The sequence below is a fragment of the Leucoraja erinacea genome, chromosome 5 (assembly GCF_028641065.1).
Source record: "Leucoraja erinacea ecotype New England chromosome 5, Leri_hhj_1, whole genome shotgun sequence".
Lineage (NCBI taxonomy): Eukaryota > Metazoa > Chordata > Chondrichthyes > Rajiformes > Rajidae > Leucoraja > Leucoraja erinaceus.
In genome coordinates this window covers 89,915,847-89,931,547 of record NC_073381.1, presented here as the reverse complement: position 1 = coordinate 89,931,547, position 15,701 = coordinate 89,915,847, and the positions used below count along the sequence as shown (strand labels likewise).

Genomic DNA, 15,701 nt, shown 5'->3' with positions numbered 1-15,701 from the left:
TCAGATCCATTTCAGCAACTCAAATGCATTTAAATACAGGTACTTGCAACTTAATATACTTATACCTAACTTATACTTATACTTAAATACTTGCAACTTAATATACTTATACTTGCAACTTAATATACAAAATACTTAAAACTGTTTGGTAACGAAGGGCGCTCCTCCTAGGTTAGACAATAAACACACCTTGCATTCATTCATTCATTTATCAAACTTTATCAAACTTTTCCATGTGATGGATGATGTCAAACGAATAGATGGTGTTGATGGAGCTGTAACGTTCTTTCCATTGCAGTTTTCGAAGTCAATGGTACTTGACGCATACAGTGAGTATGTGAACAATTTTAGCACTGCCATGGGAATTCTGAAGAAAGTCTGTGCCACCAAACCTGCCTTTCTGGAATTTTTGAAAGTAAGTGAAGTGTCTGACTAGAGGTAAAATATTGTTTTAGTTTTTATTTATAATGCACATCAAAATGGGACCAAAGTGATTGGGCTCATTGCTGTATGTCCTCAAGCTTGGAAAGAAAGACATGTAAGAAGGAACTGCAGATGCTGGTGTAAACCGAAGATAGACACAAAAAGCTGGAGTAACTCAGCGGGTCAGACAGTATCTCCGGAGAAAAGGAATAGGTGAAGTTTCGGGTCGAGACCTGAAGAAGGGTCTTGACCCGAAACGTCACCAATTCCTTTTCTCCAGAGAAGGTGTCTGACCCGGTGTCTGACCCGCTGAGTTACTCCAGATTTTTGTGTCTATCTTGGAAAGATGGTACACATAAGTACATGTTTGGTGTGCACTGGCGTTCTGTGAGTTTAGTTTAGTTTCTTAGTTAGGAGATACAACATGGAAACAGGTCCTTCGGCCCACCGTCCACGATCCGTTCAATTATCCGTTCACCCTAGTTCCACTCCTTACACACACAAGGGAACAATTAATCTACAAACCTGCACATTTGTGGAATGTGGGAAGAAATTGGGGCATCCGGGGAAAACAAACATGGTTACATGGAGAACGTGCAAACTCCACACAGACAGAACCCAAGGTCAAGGTCGAACCCAGGTCTGGTGCTATGAGGCAGCAGCTCTATCAGCTGCGCCACTGTGCTGCCCCGACACTCCATGCACCCTGACTCCTCATTCCTCAGCCATGCTTGACTTCCAGGGTGGTAGAATCATTGGTCCCTGTTCACAATGGATTAACAAGTAAGCAATCCTTTCATCTTTACCTTCTAATTAGACAAACGTATACTCATACATGAGCTACGGCGTTATTTACCTTTCTTAAAATTGCTTTTTTCCACAACTGTTCGTACTTTGGCAAACATCTGTGTTCAAAATGCTCATTCTTTGCATCTCTTTGCTTTCTGCTGCTCTATATTTGTGTGGACAGAGCTGATGTTTTATTTGTTGATGTATCTTTCACCTCTCCCCGCCCCAACATTTTGTACCCTTAGTTCCTTCTCTTGCTTCATAATTTTGTGGTTTTGCTTGGGCCTACGTGGAGCATATGGGCATGAATTCTCTCCCTTTCTCAGTGAACAACCTTGATACAAAAATACTCCAGTCTTGTCCTGACACTGCTGAGATCCCATGGCATGTTGTCACTGCCCCAGACAGAAGGCAAAACACAGCAGCAGTGGATCAATGGATATTTTTAAGACGGAGATGGATAGATTCTTGATTAGTACAGCTGTCAGGGTTATGGGGAGAAGGTAAGAGAATAGGGTTGAGAAGGAAATATTGATCAGATATTCAGATTAAAAAATCGATCATAACCTATGTTATGTAATAATTCGTAATAAGGTGGATGAGTTGAATGTGCAGATAGCTATTAATGACTTTGATTTAGTTGGGATCACGGAGACATGGCTCCAGGGTGACCAAGGCTGGGAGCTGAACATCCAGGGATATTCAATATTCAGGAGGGATAGAGAGAAAGGAAAAGGAGGTGGGGTAGCGTTACTGATTAGAGAGGAGATTAATGCAATGGAAAGGAAGGACATTAGTTTGGAGGATGTGGAATCGGTATGGGTAGAGCTGCAAAACACTAAGGGGCAGAAAACGCTGGTGGGTGTTGTGTACAGGCCACCTAACAGTAGTAGTGAAGTTGGAGGTGGTATCAAACAGGAAATTAGAAATGCGTGCGACAAAGGCAAAACAGTTATAATGGGTGACTTTAATCTACATATAGATTGGGTGAATCAAACTGGCAGGGGTGCTGAGGAAGAGGATTTCTTGGAATGTATGCGGGATAGTTATCTAAATCAACATGTAGAGGAACCAACGAGAGAGCAGGCTATTTTAGAATGGGTATTGAGTAATGAGGAAGGGTTAGTTAGCAATCTTGTTGTACGTGCCCCCTTGGGCAAGAGTGACCATAATATGGTTGAGTTCTTCATTAGGATGGAGAGTGACATTGTTAATTCAGAAACAATGGTTCTGAACTTAAAGAAAGGTAACTTTGAGGGTATGAGACATGAATTGGCCAAGATTGACTGGCAATTAATTCTAAACGGGTTGATGGTGGATATGCAATGGAAGACATTTAAAGATTGCATGGATGAACTACAAAAATTGTTCATCCCAGTTTGGCAAAATAATAAATCAGGGAAGGTAGTACATCCGTGGATAACAAGGGAAATCAGGGATAGTATCAAAGTGAAGGATGATGCGTAAAAATTAGCCAGAAAAAGCAGCATACCGGAGGACTGGGAGAAATTCAAAGACCAGCAGAGGAGGACAAAGGGCTTAATTAGGAAAGAAAAATAGATTATGAAAGAAAACTGGCAGGGAACATAAAAAAACTGACTGCAAAGGTTTTTATAGATATGTGAAAAGAAAGAGATTAGTTAAAACAAATGTAGGTCCCTTGCAGTCAGAAACAGGTGAGTTGATCATGGGGAACAAGGATATGGCGGACCAATTGAATAACTACTTTGGTTCCGTCTTCACTAAGGAAGACATAAATAAGTTGCCGGAAATAGCAGGGGACCGCGGGTCAAAGGAGTTGGAGGAATTGAGTGAAATCCAGGTTAGCCGGGAAGTAGTGTTGGGTAAATTGAATGGATTAAAGGCCGATAAATCCCCAGGGCCAGATAGGCTGCATCCCAGAGTACTTAAGGAAGTAGCTCCAGAAATAGTGGATGCATTAGTAATAATCTTTCAAAACTCTTTAGATTCTGGAGTAGTTCCTGAGGATTGGCGGGTAGCAAACGTAACCCCACTTTTTAAGAAGGGAGGAGAGAGAGAGAAAACGGGGAATTACAGACCAGTTAGTCTAACATCGGTAGTGGGGAAACTGCTAGAGTCAGTTATTAAAGATGGGATAGCAGCACATTTGGAAAGTGGTGAAATCATTGGACAAAGTCAGCATGGATTTACAAAAGGTAAATCATGTCTGACGAATCTTATAGAATTTTTCGAGGATGTAACTAGTAGCGTGGATAGGGGAGAACCAGTGGATGTGGTGTATCTGGACTTCCAGAAGGCTTTTGACAAGGTCCCACATAAGAGATTAGTATACAAACTTAAAGCACATGGCATTGGGGGTTCAGTATTGATGTGGATAGAGAACTGGCTGGCAAACAGGAAGCAAAGAGTAGGAGTAAACGGGTCCTTTTCACAATGGCAGGCAGTGACTAGTGGGGCACCGCAAGGCTCAGTGCTGGGACCCCAGCTATTTACATTATATATTAATGATCTGGATGAGGGAATTGAAGGCAATATCTCCAAGTTTGCGGATGACCTAAGCTGGGGGGCAGTGTTAGCTGTGAGGAGGATGCTAGGAGACTGCAAGGTGACTTGGATAGGCTGGGTGAGCGGGCAAATGTTTGGCAGATGCAGTATAATGTGGATAAATGTGAGGTTATCCATTTTGGTGGCAAAAACAGGAAAGCAGACTATTATCTAAATGATGGCCGATTGGGAAAGGGGGAGATGCAGCGAGACCTGGGTGTCATGGTACACCAGTCATTGAAGGTAGGCATGCAGGTGCAGCAGGCAGTAAAGAAAGCGAATGGTATGTTAGCTTTCATTGCAAAAGGATTTGAATATAGGAGCAGGGAGGTTCTACTGCAGTTGTACAGGGTCTTGGTGAGACCACACCTGGAGTATTGCGTACAGTTTTGGTCTCCAAATCTGAGGAAGGACATTATTGCAATAGAGGGAGTGCAGAGAAGGTTCACCAGACTGATTCCTGGGATGTCAGGACTGTCTTATGAAGAAAGACTGGATAGACTTGGTTTATACTCTCTAGAATTTAGGAGATTGAGAGGGGATCTTATAGAAACTTACAAAATTCTTAAGTGGTTGGACAGGCTAGATGCAGGAAGATTGTTCCCGATGTTGGGGAAGTCCAGGACAAGGGGTCACAGCTTAAGGATAAGGGGGAAATCCTTTAAAACCGAGATGAGAAGAACTTTTTTCACACAGAGAGTGGTGAATCTCTGGAACTCTCTGCCACAGAGGGTAGTTGAGGCCAGTTCATTGGCTATATTTAAGAGGGAGTTAGATGTGGCCCTTCTGGCTAAGGGGATCGGGGTATGGAGAGAAGGCAGGTACGGGATACTGAGTTGGATGATCAGCCATGATCATATTGAATGGCGGTGCAGGCTCGAAGGGCCGAATGGCCTACTCCTGCACCTAATTTCTATGTTTCTATGATGAGCATTTTGACGGCACTGGGCCTGTACTCGCTGGAGTTGAGAAGGATGAGGGGAAACCTCATTGAAACTTACCGAATAGTGAAAGGCTGGGATAGATTGCAGCAACCAGGTTCACTAATAGCTACTTCCCCACAGCCATCAGGCTATTAAACCTGGCTCGGACAAAACTCTGATTATTAATAACCACGTTCTGTTATTTGCACTTTACCAGTTTATTTATTCATGTGTGTATATATTTATATCATGGTATATGGACACATTTATCTGTTTTGTAATAAATGCCTACTATTTTCTGTGCTTAAGCAAAGCAAGAATTTTATTGTCCTATACAGGGACACATGACAATAAACTCACTTGAACTTGATGTGGAGAGGTTGTTTCCACGAGTGGGAGAATCTAGGACTAGACGTCATAGCCTCAGAATTAAAGGATGTTCCTTCAGCGAGGAGATGAGGAGGAATTTCAGAGGGTGGTGAATCTGTGGAATTATTTGCCACGGAAGGTTGTGGATGCCAAGTCAATGGATATCTTTCCAATCCATGATTGTTATAATTTTATAAATTTCTGTCAGGGCGCCCGTCAGTCTTTGGCGCTCCAGAGAAAACAGTCCAAGTTTGTTCAACTTCCCCTTATATCTAATACTCTCTAATCCAGGTAATATTCTGGGGTGAACCTTTCTAAAGCCTCCACATCTTTCCTGTAACGCAGTGGCCGGAACTACACACAATACTTCAAAAGTAACCTTAACTTTTATAAGGCTGCAACATGACTTCCTGACTCTTATACTCAATGTCCCGACCGATGAAGGCAAGCACGCCCTAAGCCTTCTTTACTATGTTGGTCCTATCCACCCATTTTGCACACTCATTTTTTGAGGCTCCCAGAACTGTTTCCAGCTGTCTATTTCTGTACTAATCAGGGATGTGCTTGGGTATGGGAATACTCCACTGGACTGTTCGTCAGAAAAGACTGTCACTGTGCGTTTGTACTTTACAGATGTGATTATAAAAGCCCCATTGAACCATTCTTCTGCTTCCCCATTATTTGTAGCACTACCGATTCCATCTTAGTCAGATGGTGGTTAGAAAACTTGCTTCTTCCATCTCTGGATTGTGGCACTAGAGAAAGAAAACTGTGGCTGAGTTACTTGAACAGCAATGAATGGAGTTACTTTCACATCTTACCTTTGTGGCTGATTTATTGCCAGCATTGTCAGTGCTCCTTACTTACTCCACATGAAAGTCAATGCTCCCTACTTTCTTCACATCTCACCCTATGACCAAATTCCTTGAAGTTCAACATGTCTGCCAGACTGATTCATTGATCAGATGCAGCGATGCACCTTATCGATGCTGCTTATTTTACAGGGAGGCACAGTGGTGCAGTGATAGAGTTGCTGCCGTGTTTGATCCTGACTTCGGGTGCTGTCTGTCCAGTTTGTACCTTCTCCCTGTAACTGCATGGGTTTTCTCTGGGTGTCCCGATTTCCTCCCACATTCGAAAGGCGTGCAGGTTTGTGAGTTACGAAAGCACTTTGAGTTTTGCTTAGGATTTAGACATCTGCAGTTTCTTGTTACCTTGCGAAGATAAAGTTGTTCTTCTGTACAGCTGCAGAGTTTATTTCAAGTGTTAGTTAAACTCGCTGCACCCAACCAAGCACTGACTATCTGCCGACCACACTAACAAATGTTTCCTTCCACGACAGAACTGCCACGAGTCGAGCTCTGATCGGATTACTTTCTATGGCTTGGTGATGAAGCCAATTCAACGGTTTCCACAGTTCATTCTTCTACTCCAGGTAGGTATTGTCACTCAGTGAAGGGAGAGTCACTGTTTGTTCGATAAGATAGAGCACCGTAACAACATTCGTCCTTTGTTGTTATCTCAGACTAAGTCTTGTGAAAAAATGAAAAGCACAAATCTTTGTTTCCACTCCTTATTGCATGATAAGTTCATAAGTTTATGAGTACTTGGAGCAGATTTAGACCATTTGGTCCATCAGGTCATGGCTGATCTATCTTTCCCTCTCAACCCCATTCTCTTGCCTTCACCCCATAACCCCTGACATCCTTACCAATCAAGAATCTGTTAATCTTCATTAAGAATATCCATTGACATGGCCTCAACAGCCGTCTGTGGCAATGAATTCGACAGATTATCCGCCCTCTGCCTAAAGAAATTCCTCCTCATCTCCTTTCTAAAGGCACTTCATTTTATTCTGAGGCTATGGCCTCTGGTCCTAGACTCTCCCACTACTGGAAACATTCTCACCACATTCACTCTATCCAGGCCATTCACTATTTGAGCCTTTCTAGGTGTCCCATTCTCCTGTTTCGTCAGAGGAAATGACTTGATGCAGAGTAGACTCGATGGGCTGAATGGCTTACTTCTGATCCTATGACACAAGATATTCAGTTTAGTATTTTATGCATAATTGGCGAAAAGATCAGATAATCCAGAGATCTCTTTCCTTATGGTTGGCGTAGAGAGGGCAAATATCTTCCTGAGCCTCAGATTATCCACAACAGGTAACCAGAGGGACCAAAGCATTAGTATTCCAGGGATATGAGTTCAATCATTGCTGAAAGTATTGACTGATCTAATTATGTCTCTTGAGTTTATGAATCAACAGCTAAGTGCTGTCCATCACAATTCACCCAAAGGCCATTTCAAAATGGAAATGAGGGCACAAAAGACTGCAGATGCTGGTTTATAAAAAAGACACATGGTGCTCGAATAACTCAGCCGGTCAAGCAGCATTTCTGGAGAACATGGATAGGTGTCATTCCGGGTCGGGATGTCGGGAAAGGTTCGGACCAAAAATATCACCTAGCCGTATTCTCCAGAGATGCTGCCTGACAAGTTGAGTTACACCAGTACTTTCTGTCTTTTTTTTATTAAAACATTTTTTTTAAATTAGAAGCAGTGTACAATAGTATAAACCGCGGCATATGACAATACATTTATTGTACATCTTCCATTTTAATTTTAACAAAAATGAAATCGAAAAAGAGAGAAAGAGCAAGAAAGAAAGAAAGTGAAAGAGAGAGTGAATGTGTAAAAATAGAACCCCTAAACTACCAAAGAGTGTAGTCACAGAGTGAATAAGTAAAAACTTAAAAAAAGAAAAAGAAAAAATCGACAAATAATTATTAAAAAAACGTGTTGGTATACCTGCTTCATTTCTCACCTCACCCATCACCCTGTCAGTAAATCGGTACTTTCTGTCAAAAACTGGAAACATTGCTTTTGCAAATACAGCTGATTCTTCTATCTTATTTCCACTTTGGCAACCAAGATTTCCCCTTCTGAAAACCACACTGACCATCTGAATAAGCTATAATTTACAGGACTATAGGGAGAGATTTAGTAGGCTAGGACTTTATTCCTTGGAGCACAGGAGGATGAGAGGTGATTGTAGAGAGGTGTATAAGATCATGAGAGGAATTGATAGGGTAAATGCACAGTCTTTTGCCCAGAGTAGGGGAATCGAGAACCAGAGGACATAGATTTAAGATGAGGGGGAAACATTTAATAAGTACCTGAGGGGTAACATGTTTACACAAAGGATTGTGGGTGTATGGAACAAGCTGTTGGAAGGGGTAGTTGGGACAGGTACTATCATAATGCTTAAGATACATTTGGACAGGTACATGGATAGGACAGGGTTTAAAGGGATATGGGCCAAGTGCGGGAAGGTGGGACTAGTGTAGATGGGGCATGTTGATCGGCATGGGTAAGTTTGGCCAAAAGGGCCTGTTTCCTCACTGTATGATTCAATAATTCTCTATGACATCTATGTTTCATACCTGATGAATATTTTGATCTGGCCCTTTGGGATTCTGTTTTATTATGCCGTCGTGTACCAGCCACATCCTCAACGTGTGGCTCCATCCTACTCACGGACTGGGCAGTGCTCTAGGCCAGCTCACGGTGTTGGTCGTTGCTCTCTGCTCTTGCACGTGAGGCATCAGGAGTACCTTTCACCCTACTATTCATCAGAGGGAATGTGAATGGCCAGTACTATCCCTTCCCAGCATTGCATCAACTTACAAACATGCCAAACATACAAATGTACCCCACTCAAGAGCACTTGTATCCTTCGCCTGATCAATGTCACGGAAGATGTAGATGTCGGACGAGGCTATTCACCGACCCTTGCCTACTCTGCCCAGGGTCCCAACCCAAAACATGGAAACCAGCCCTACAGACCAACTTTCTCATCTAAGCTAGTCCCACTTATCCACATTTGGCACATATCCCTCTAAACTTTTCCTATCCATGAACCCATCCAAGTATCTTTCTAATGTTGTTATAGCACCTGGCTCAACTACCTCTTCTAGCAGCTCGTTCCATATATCCACCACCCGCAATGTGAAAAAGTTGTCCCTCAGGTTGCTATTAAATTGTTCCCCTCTCACCTTAAACCTATGTCCTCTAGTTCTTGATCCCCCTACTCTATAACATGCTCTGTGCATTCACACCATCTATTCCCCTCATGATGTTATACACCTCTTCTAGATCACCCCTCAGCCTCCTGTGCTTCAAGGAATAAAGTCCTAGCCTGCACAAACTCTTCCTATAGCTCAGGCCCTCAAGTCATGGGAACATCCTCATAAAGTTTCTCTGTACTCCTTCCAGCATAATGACATCTTTCTTAATGCGGGGTGACCAATTCTGAACACAGTACACCAAATACCGCTTCACCAACATCTTGTACAGCTGTAATATAACTTTCCAACTTCAATGTGTAGGAAAGAACTGCAGATGCTGGTTTAAATCGAAGGAAGGTCACCCATTCCTTCTCTCCAGAGATGCTGCCTGCCCTGCTGAGTTACTCCAGCTTTTTGTGTCTACCTTCCAACTTCTTTACTTGATATGCTGACTGAAAGCCTGCTTGGCCACCCTATCTATCTGTGACACTGCTTTCAGAGAACACTGTGCCTGCACTCCTGGATCTCTCCGCCCTACATGGTTGTTCTTTCCCCTCCGCAGATGCTACCTGGCCTGCTGAGTTCCTCCACCAGTTCCCCTTTTATTTAAGATTATATCATCTGCAGTCTCTTGTGCCTCAGTAAGACCATTGCTCTTCCGTAGCACCACCACCATTCATTAACCTTGTTATGAATGAACATCATAAACTTAATAGTTGCCACTCTTCAATATGCCAATGATTTACATTTCCAATCCCGTAAAATTTGATGGTGATTTGTTTTGGCATTATTTGTCCATACTGGATCAAAGCAGTTTTGTGATCCTCATGAATGTTACCAAAATCAAACATCAATAATCCAGTTATAAAGCGGGGTGCTCCTAAACCTGCCTTCCGCATGACTCTGTGTTTGTTGATTGCTTTCCACAGGACATGCTGAGAAACACCCCGCGGGGACATCCCGACAGACTCCCTCTCCAGATGGCACTCACTGAACTGGAAACATTAGCCGAGAAACTAAACGAGCAGAAGCGGGAAGCAGATCAGCGATGTGAAATGAAACAGATCGCAAAAGCCATGAATGAACGTTACTTGAACAAGGTACAACTTTAGGTTTGACTGATCAAAATGTACAGCATGGAAACAGGTACTTCGACTCATCCAGTCCACGGTGACCATTCAGCAAAATAAATGAAAAGCCAGATTCAAATTAACACCAAGTCAATAGTCTTTCATGACTTCAGGCAAGAAATTGCTGGGATTGAATCTGTCAGCTGGCATGGAAGTCAACATAATCTTTTTGTAGGTTACACAAAAAAGCTGGAGAAACTCAGCGGGTGCAGCAGCATCTATGGAGCGAAGGAAATAGGCAACGTTTCGGGCCGAAACCCTTCTTCAGACTGATCGGGGGCGGGGGTGGGTGGGGACAAGAAAGGGAAAAGGAGATAGCCAAAGGGCTGGGGGATGGGAGGAGACAGCAGGGGGGCTGAGGAGGAGGGGAGGAGACAGCAAGGACTAACAAAATTGGGAGAATTCGATGTTCATGCCCCCGGGGTGCAGACTCCCCAAACGGAATATGAGGTGCTGTTCCTCCAATTTCCGGTGCTGCTCGCTGTGGCCATGGAGGAGACCCAGGACAGAGAGGTCGGAGTCTGAAGAAGGGTTTCGGCCCGAAACGTTGCCTATTTCCTTCGCTCCATAGATGCTGCTGCACCCGCTGAGTTTCTCCAGCTTTTTTGTGTAACCTTCGATTCTCCAGCATCTGCAGTTCCCTCTTAAACATAATCTTTTTGTAACTGCTTCACACCATTTCAGGAGATAATCCTATCTACCTGATGCAGCAAACATGCTTTTGGACTTTGGCTAAAAACGTAAGCTAAAAACAGTCTACAAAATCTGTTTACCCTGGTTTTCAGTTTCACGTCCACTCCCTTAATATCAGAGGCAATTTACAAAGGCCAATTAACGCACAGGTCTTTGGGGGACAGACACAAAAAGCTGGAGTAACTCTGCGGGACAGGCAGCATCTCTGGAGAGAACGAATGGGTGACGTTTCGGGTCGAGACCCTTCTTTAGACTGAGAGTCAGGGGATAGGGAGAGATAGAGATATGGAAGGGTAAGGTGTGAAAAACAGGTCAAAAGGGACAATGACCACAGAAATGTTACATTGTTAGCTATGAGGAAGATGACACCGAAAGAATACAATCAGCAAATTTAATCAGAAGGACGGTGGAACTAGTTGGAGAACTGGGATGGGAGAGGGATGGAGAGATGGGGATGCAAGGGTTACTTGAAGATAGAGAAATCAATATTCATATTCCAAAATTGTAAGCTGCCCAAGCAAATATGAGGTGCTGTTTCTCGCAGTGACTAGTGGGGTACCGCAAGGCTCGGTGCTGGGACCGCAGCTATTTACAATATACATCAATGATTTAGATGAAGGGATTCAAAGTAACATTAGCAAATTTGCAGATGACACAAAGCTGGGTGGCAGTGTGAACTGTGAGGAAGATGCTATGAGAATGCAGGATGACTTGGACAGGTTGGTGGGCAGGTGCATGGCAGATTAAGTTTAATGTGGATAAATGTGAGGTTATCCACTTTGGTATAAAAAACAGGAAGGCAGATTACTATCTAAATGGCATCAAGTTGGGAAAAGGGGAAGTACAAACGGATCTGGGGGTCCTTATTCATCAGTCTATGAAAGTAAGCATGCAGGCACAGCAGGCAGTGAAGAAAGCAAATGGCATATTGGCCTTTATAACAAGAGGAGTCGAGTATAGGAGCAAAGAGGTCCTTCTGCAGTTGTACAGGGCCCTAGTGAGACCACACCTGGAGTATTGTGTGCAGTTTTGGTCCCCTAATTTGAGGAAGGACATTCTTGCTATTGAGGGAGTGCAGCGTAGGTTCACAAGGTTAATTCCCGGGATGGTGGGACAGTCATGTTCCCGATGTTGGGGGAGTCCAGAACCAGGGGCCACAGTTTAAGAATAAGGGGTAAGCCATTTAGAACGGAGACGAGGAAACACTTTATCTCACAGAGAGTTGTGAGTCTGTGGAAATCTCTGCCTCAGAGGGCGGTGGAGGCTGGTTCTCTGGATACTTTCAAGAGAGAGCTAGATAGGGGAATCAGGGGATATGGGGAGAAGGCAGGAACGGGGTACCGATTGTGGATGATCAGCCATGATCACATTGAATGGCGGTGCTGGCTCGTAGCGCCAAATGGCCTAATCCTGCACCTATTGTCTATTGTCTATTGTCTCCAATTTGCGTCGTGCCTCACTCTGACAATGGATGAAACCCAGGACAGATAGATCAGTGTGGGAATGGGAGGGGGAGTTAAAGTGCTTAGCAACTGGGTGATCAGGCTGGCTGCGGTCTTTGGTCTTAGGGGGATGTGGGAGGAAATCCTCGCACTCAGGAAGAATGTGCAAATTCCACAAGAACAGCATCGAAAGTTAGGATCGAACCCAGGTCTTTGGCGCTGTTAGGCTGCAGCTCTAACAGCTGTGCCCCTGTGCCGCCCTATTTTTAGTTTAGCTTAGTTTATTGTCACGTGTAATGAGGTACAGTGAAAAGCTTTTTTTTGTTGCTGCTATCCAGTCAGAGGAAAGACTATGCATGATTAGAATCAAGCTGCCCACAGTGTACAGATACAAGATATAGGGAATGAAGGGAATTTTGTTCCATCAGTTATGAATAATAGTTACCTTTAACTGAGAGACATTTAGCAGTAATTTCCAAATGAAGATGCAGTGAACTAATTGGCGGTTCTGGCATCCTCACTGGCTGAGATTCACGAAGCTGTAACTCCGGTTCTTCCCAGTAGATGTCAGATTCTGCACAGAATGAGGATAATTTGTGAACATTTTTACATTTTTGATTGCCAACTTCATGTCTGGGCACAAAGCTCACACACCGAGAGAAACGACTGGATGGCGATGAACATTAGGTGGCCTCTATAAGCTAGGATTGAATCTGGCTGTCGTTGTGAAGCTGTGAACCTGACTTGGTCCTTTTTCACTGAGTGAAAAAACAAAGTGCCGGAGGAGCTCAGCAGGTCAGGCATCATCTGTGGGAGGAATGGACAGGTGTTTCCGATCCAGACCCTTCTTCAGATTGATGGAGATGGGATGAAAAAGCTGGAAAAGAGTGATCGGGATGCGGCAAAAACTGGCAAGTAATGGGTGGAAACAACGAACTGCAGATGCTGGATTACACAAAAGGAGATAATATGCTGGAGTAACTCAGCTGGTCATGCAGCATCTCTGAAGAGCATGGATAGGTGACATTTTGGGTCGGGATGGCTGCTTCTAAAGTGCTTCATTCAAGCACTGAAGCATAATTCCATGCAATATTCTCAACCATACCGAACATGGATATTTATTGATGATTCTATAGTGAAAAGCTCCCTTCATAATAAAACAATCCCTTCCATCTGGATCCGATCAGCGTCCATGGTTGAGTAAATGAGTGATACATAAGTACGACACAATGATATCATCAACAGGAGAAAAATAATCCCGGACTTCTAATACTATCACTACTGATGTCCCAAATAATCATCAGTTGAACTGTGCTAATGAGTAAGATGAAGACCAGAGGCAACTTGGCACAAGCGGCTCCGCTTTTTCACAGATTTTCCACACCTATGTTCATTGAGTTACATGAAATACTGCAATTCAGAAACCACCCATTCAAGGCAATTCAACTTCCATATAACAATAACAGCACGGAAACAGGCCATCTCGGCCCTACAAGTCCGTGCCGAACAAATTTTTTTCCCCTTAGTCCCACCTGCCTGCACTCATACCATAACCCTCCATTCCCTTCTCATCCATATGCCTATCCAATTTAGGCAACTTCAATTCAGAATGGAGTGCAATGAATAGACACAAAATGCTGGAGTAACTCAGCGAGTCAGGCAGCATCTCTGGAGCTTGGTCTGAAGAAAAGTCTTGATCCGAAACGTCACCTGTTACTTTTCTCTAGAGATGCTGCCCGACCTTCTGAATTGCTCGAGCATTCTTCAGTGTAAACCAGCATCTGCAGTTCTTTCCTACACATTGCAATGACCAGAAATTAAAGTTGCCAATTTTACTTAAAATTGAATATTGCGGAAGAAGGTTTCTTCAGTGAAATACATAAATCATGAAATGAATTTACATTTATATTTCTATATATTTTGTACTCCTCATAGACACCTGTGTGCTAATTTACCCCTTGGCAGAGTAAATAAATAGAAAGCAAGGATTGGTACTCCAACTTTTACTTAGTTTAGTTTAGAAATACAGTGTGGAAACAGGCCTTTCAGCCCACCAAGTCCATGTAAACCATCGATCACCCCATAGACTAACACTATCCTACACACTAGGGACAATTTTACCATTTTTTTTCCAAAGACAATTAGGTCACCTATCCTTTTTCTCCAGAGATGCTGCCTGACCTGCTGAAATACTCCAGCACTTTGTGTTTAACTTTGGTAAAAACCAGCATCTGCAGTTCTTTGTACCTTCAAACCTGTGTACATCTTTGGAGTGTGGGAGGAAACTGGTGAAAACCCATGGAGGGACAGGCAACAACTCTACCGTTGCGCCACTGTGCCGCCCATTTTGTGGGATGTTCCTTTAAAGCACGTACCATTTTAATGTAAGGACTGTGATAGCCAATTATTGCACAGCAAGGAGCCGAACCTTGATGAAAAATAAATCACCCAGTGATCAATAAAGTCAGGAGAGGGATAAACATTGAGCAGGTCTCTGGGGAGAACTCCCGGACTGTGGCATCCTTGACATCGATCTGGATGAAAGATGAAGAACCGGCTGTTACTGTATTTATATCAGCAAAAACATGTTCTTTCAAGGAGTCTCTAGAGTTTGCTGCGTCTGGTTATGAGAGGATTACCCCGTGAAATGGTATGAGACAGTTTTAAAGAGATTATGCTGACATCTATGCTAACTGATAGATTTATTCTGTCAGTAATTTCTTGCCTGAAGTCATGAGAGCCTGTCGACTTACTTTAGTTGTTAATTTGAATCCGGCTTCTATGTTACTTCTGAAGCAGCCTTTCAGCAGACAGGAATTTAATTAAAAATAGGGATAAAAGATAAATAGGCACCTCTCTGCTTCTCACTCTTAATAGACTGTTATCTGTTATATTGTCAAGGCTTTGCTTTGGGAATGATCTAAAACCAATGATTACCAAAATGATACCTAAAACATGTAAACATTTTTTTCCTGGGAATTAATTTAATTCATATACTTTGCTTAAATCAGGAGGCAAAACATTTCCAATGGTACCTTTTATTGGAAAGCTAATGTTAGAGCTGGATGTAGCCTTTGGGAACAGACAAATTGAACTGTAAAACCAAATAATTGCAGATGCTAGTTTACAAAAATTGACACAAAGGGCTGGGGTAACAGCAGGTCAGACAGCATCTCTGGTGAACATGAATAGCAAACGTCACCTATCTATGTTCTCCAAGATGCTGCCTGACCCGCTGCGTTACTCCAGCACTTTGTGTCTTTTTTTGATTGAACTGCAGAATCTGACGCAAGCAGTTGAACCACTTGGCTTGCTCCATTCCTGCGTGCTCGGGAC

The 15,701-nt window shown here is 43.2% G+C and overlaps 1 protein-coding gene across 1 annotated transcript in view; it reads left to right on the top strand.

Annotated features, from left to right (window-relative positions):
• The window catches only part of arhgef10 (Rho guanine nucleotide exchange factor (GEF) 10), a 269,667-nt gene that overhangs the window by 154,587 nt on the left and 99,379 nt on the right, over positions 1-15,701 (top strand). Inside the window, 3 exon segments of the mRNA XM_055636192.1 lie at positions 299-415; positions 6,373-6,465; positions 10,030-10,200. Of these exon segments, the coding sequence (XP_055492167.1) occupies positions 299-415; positions 6,373-6,465; positions 10,030-10,200 (381 nt within the window).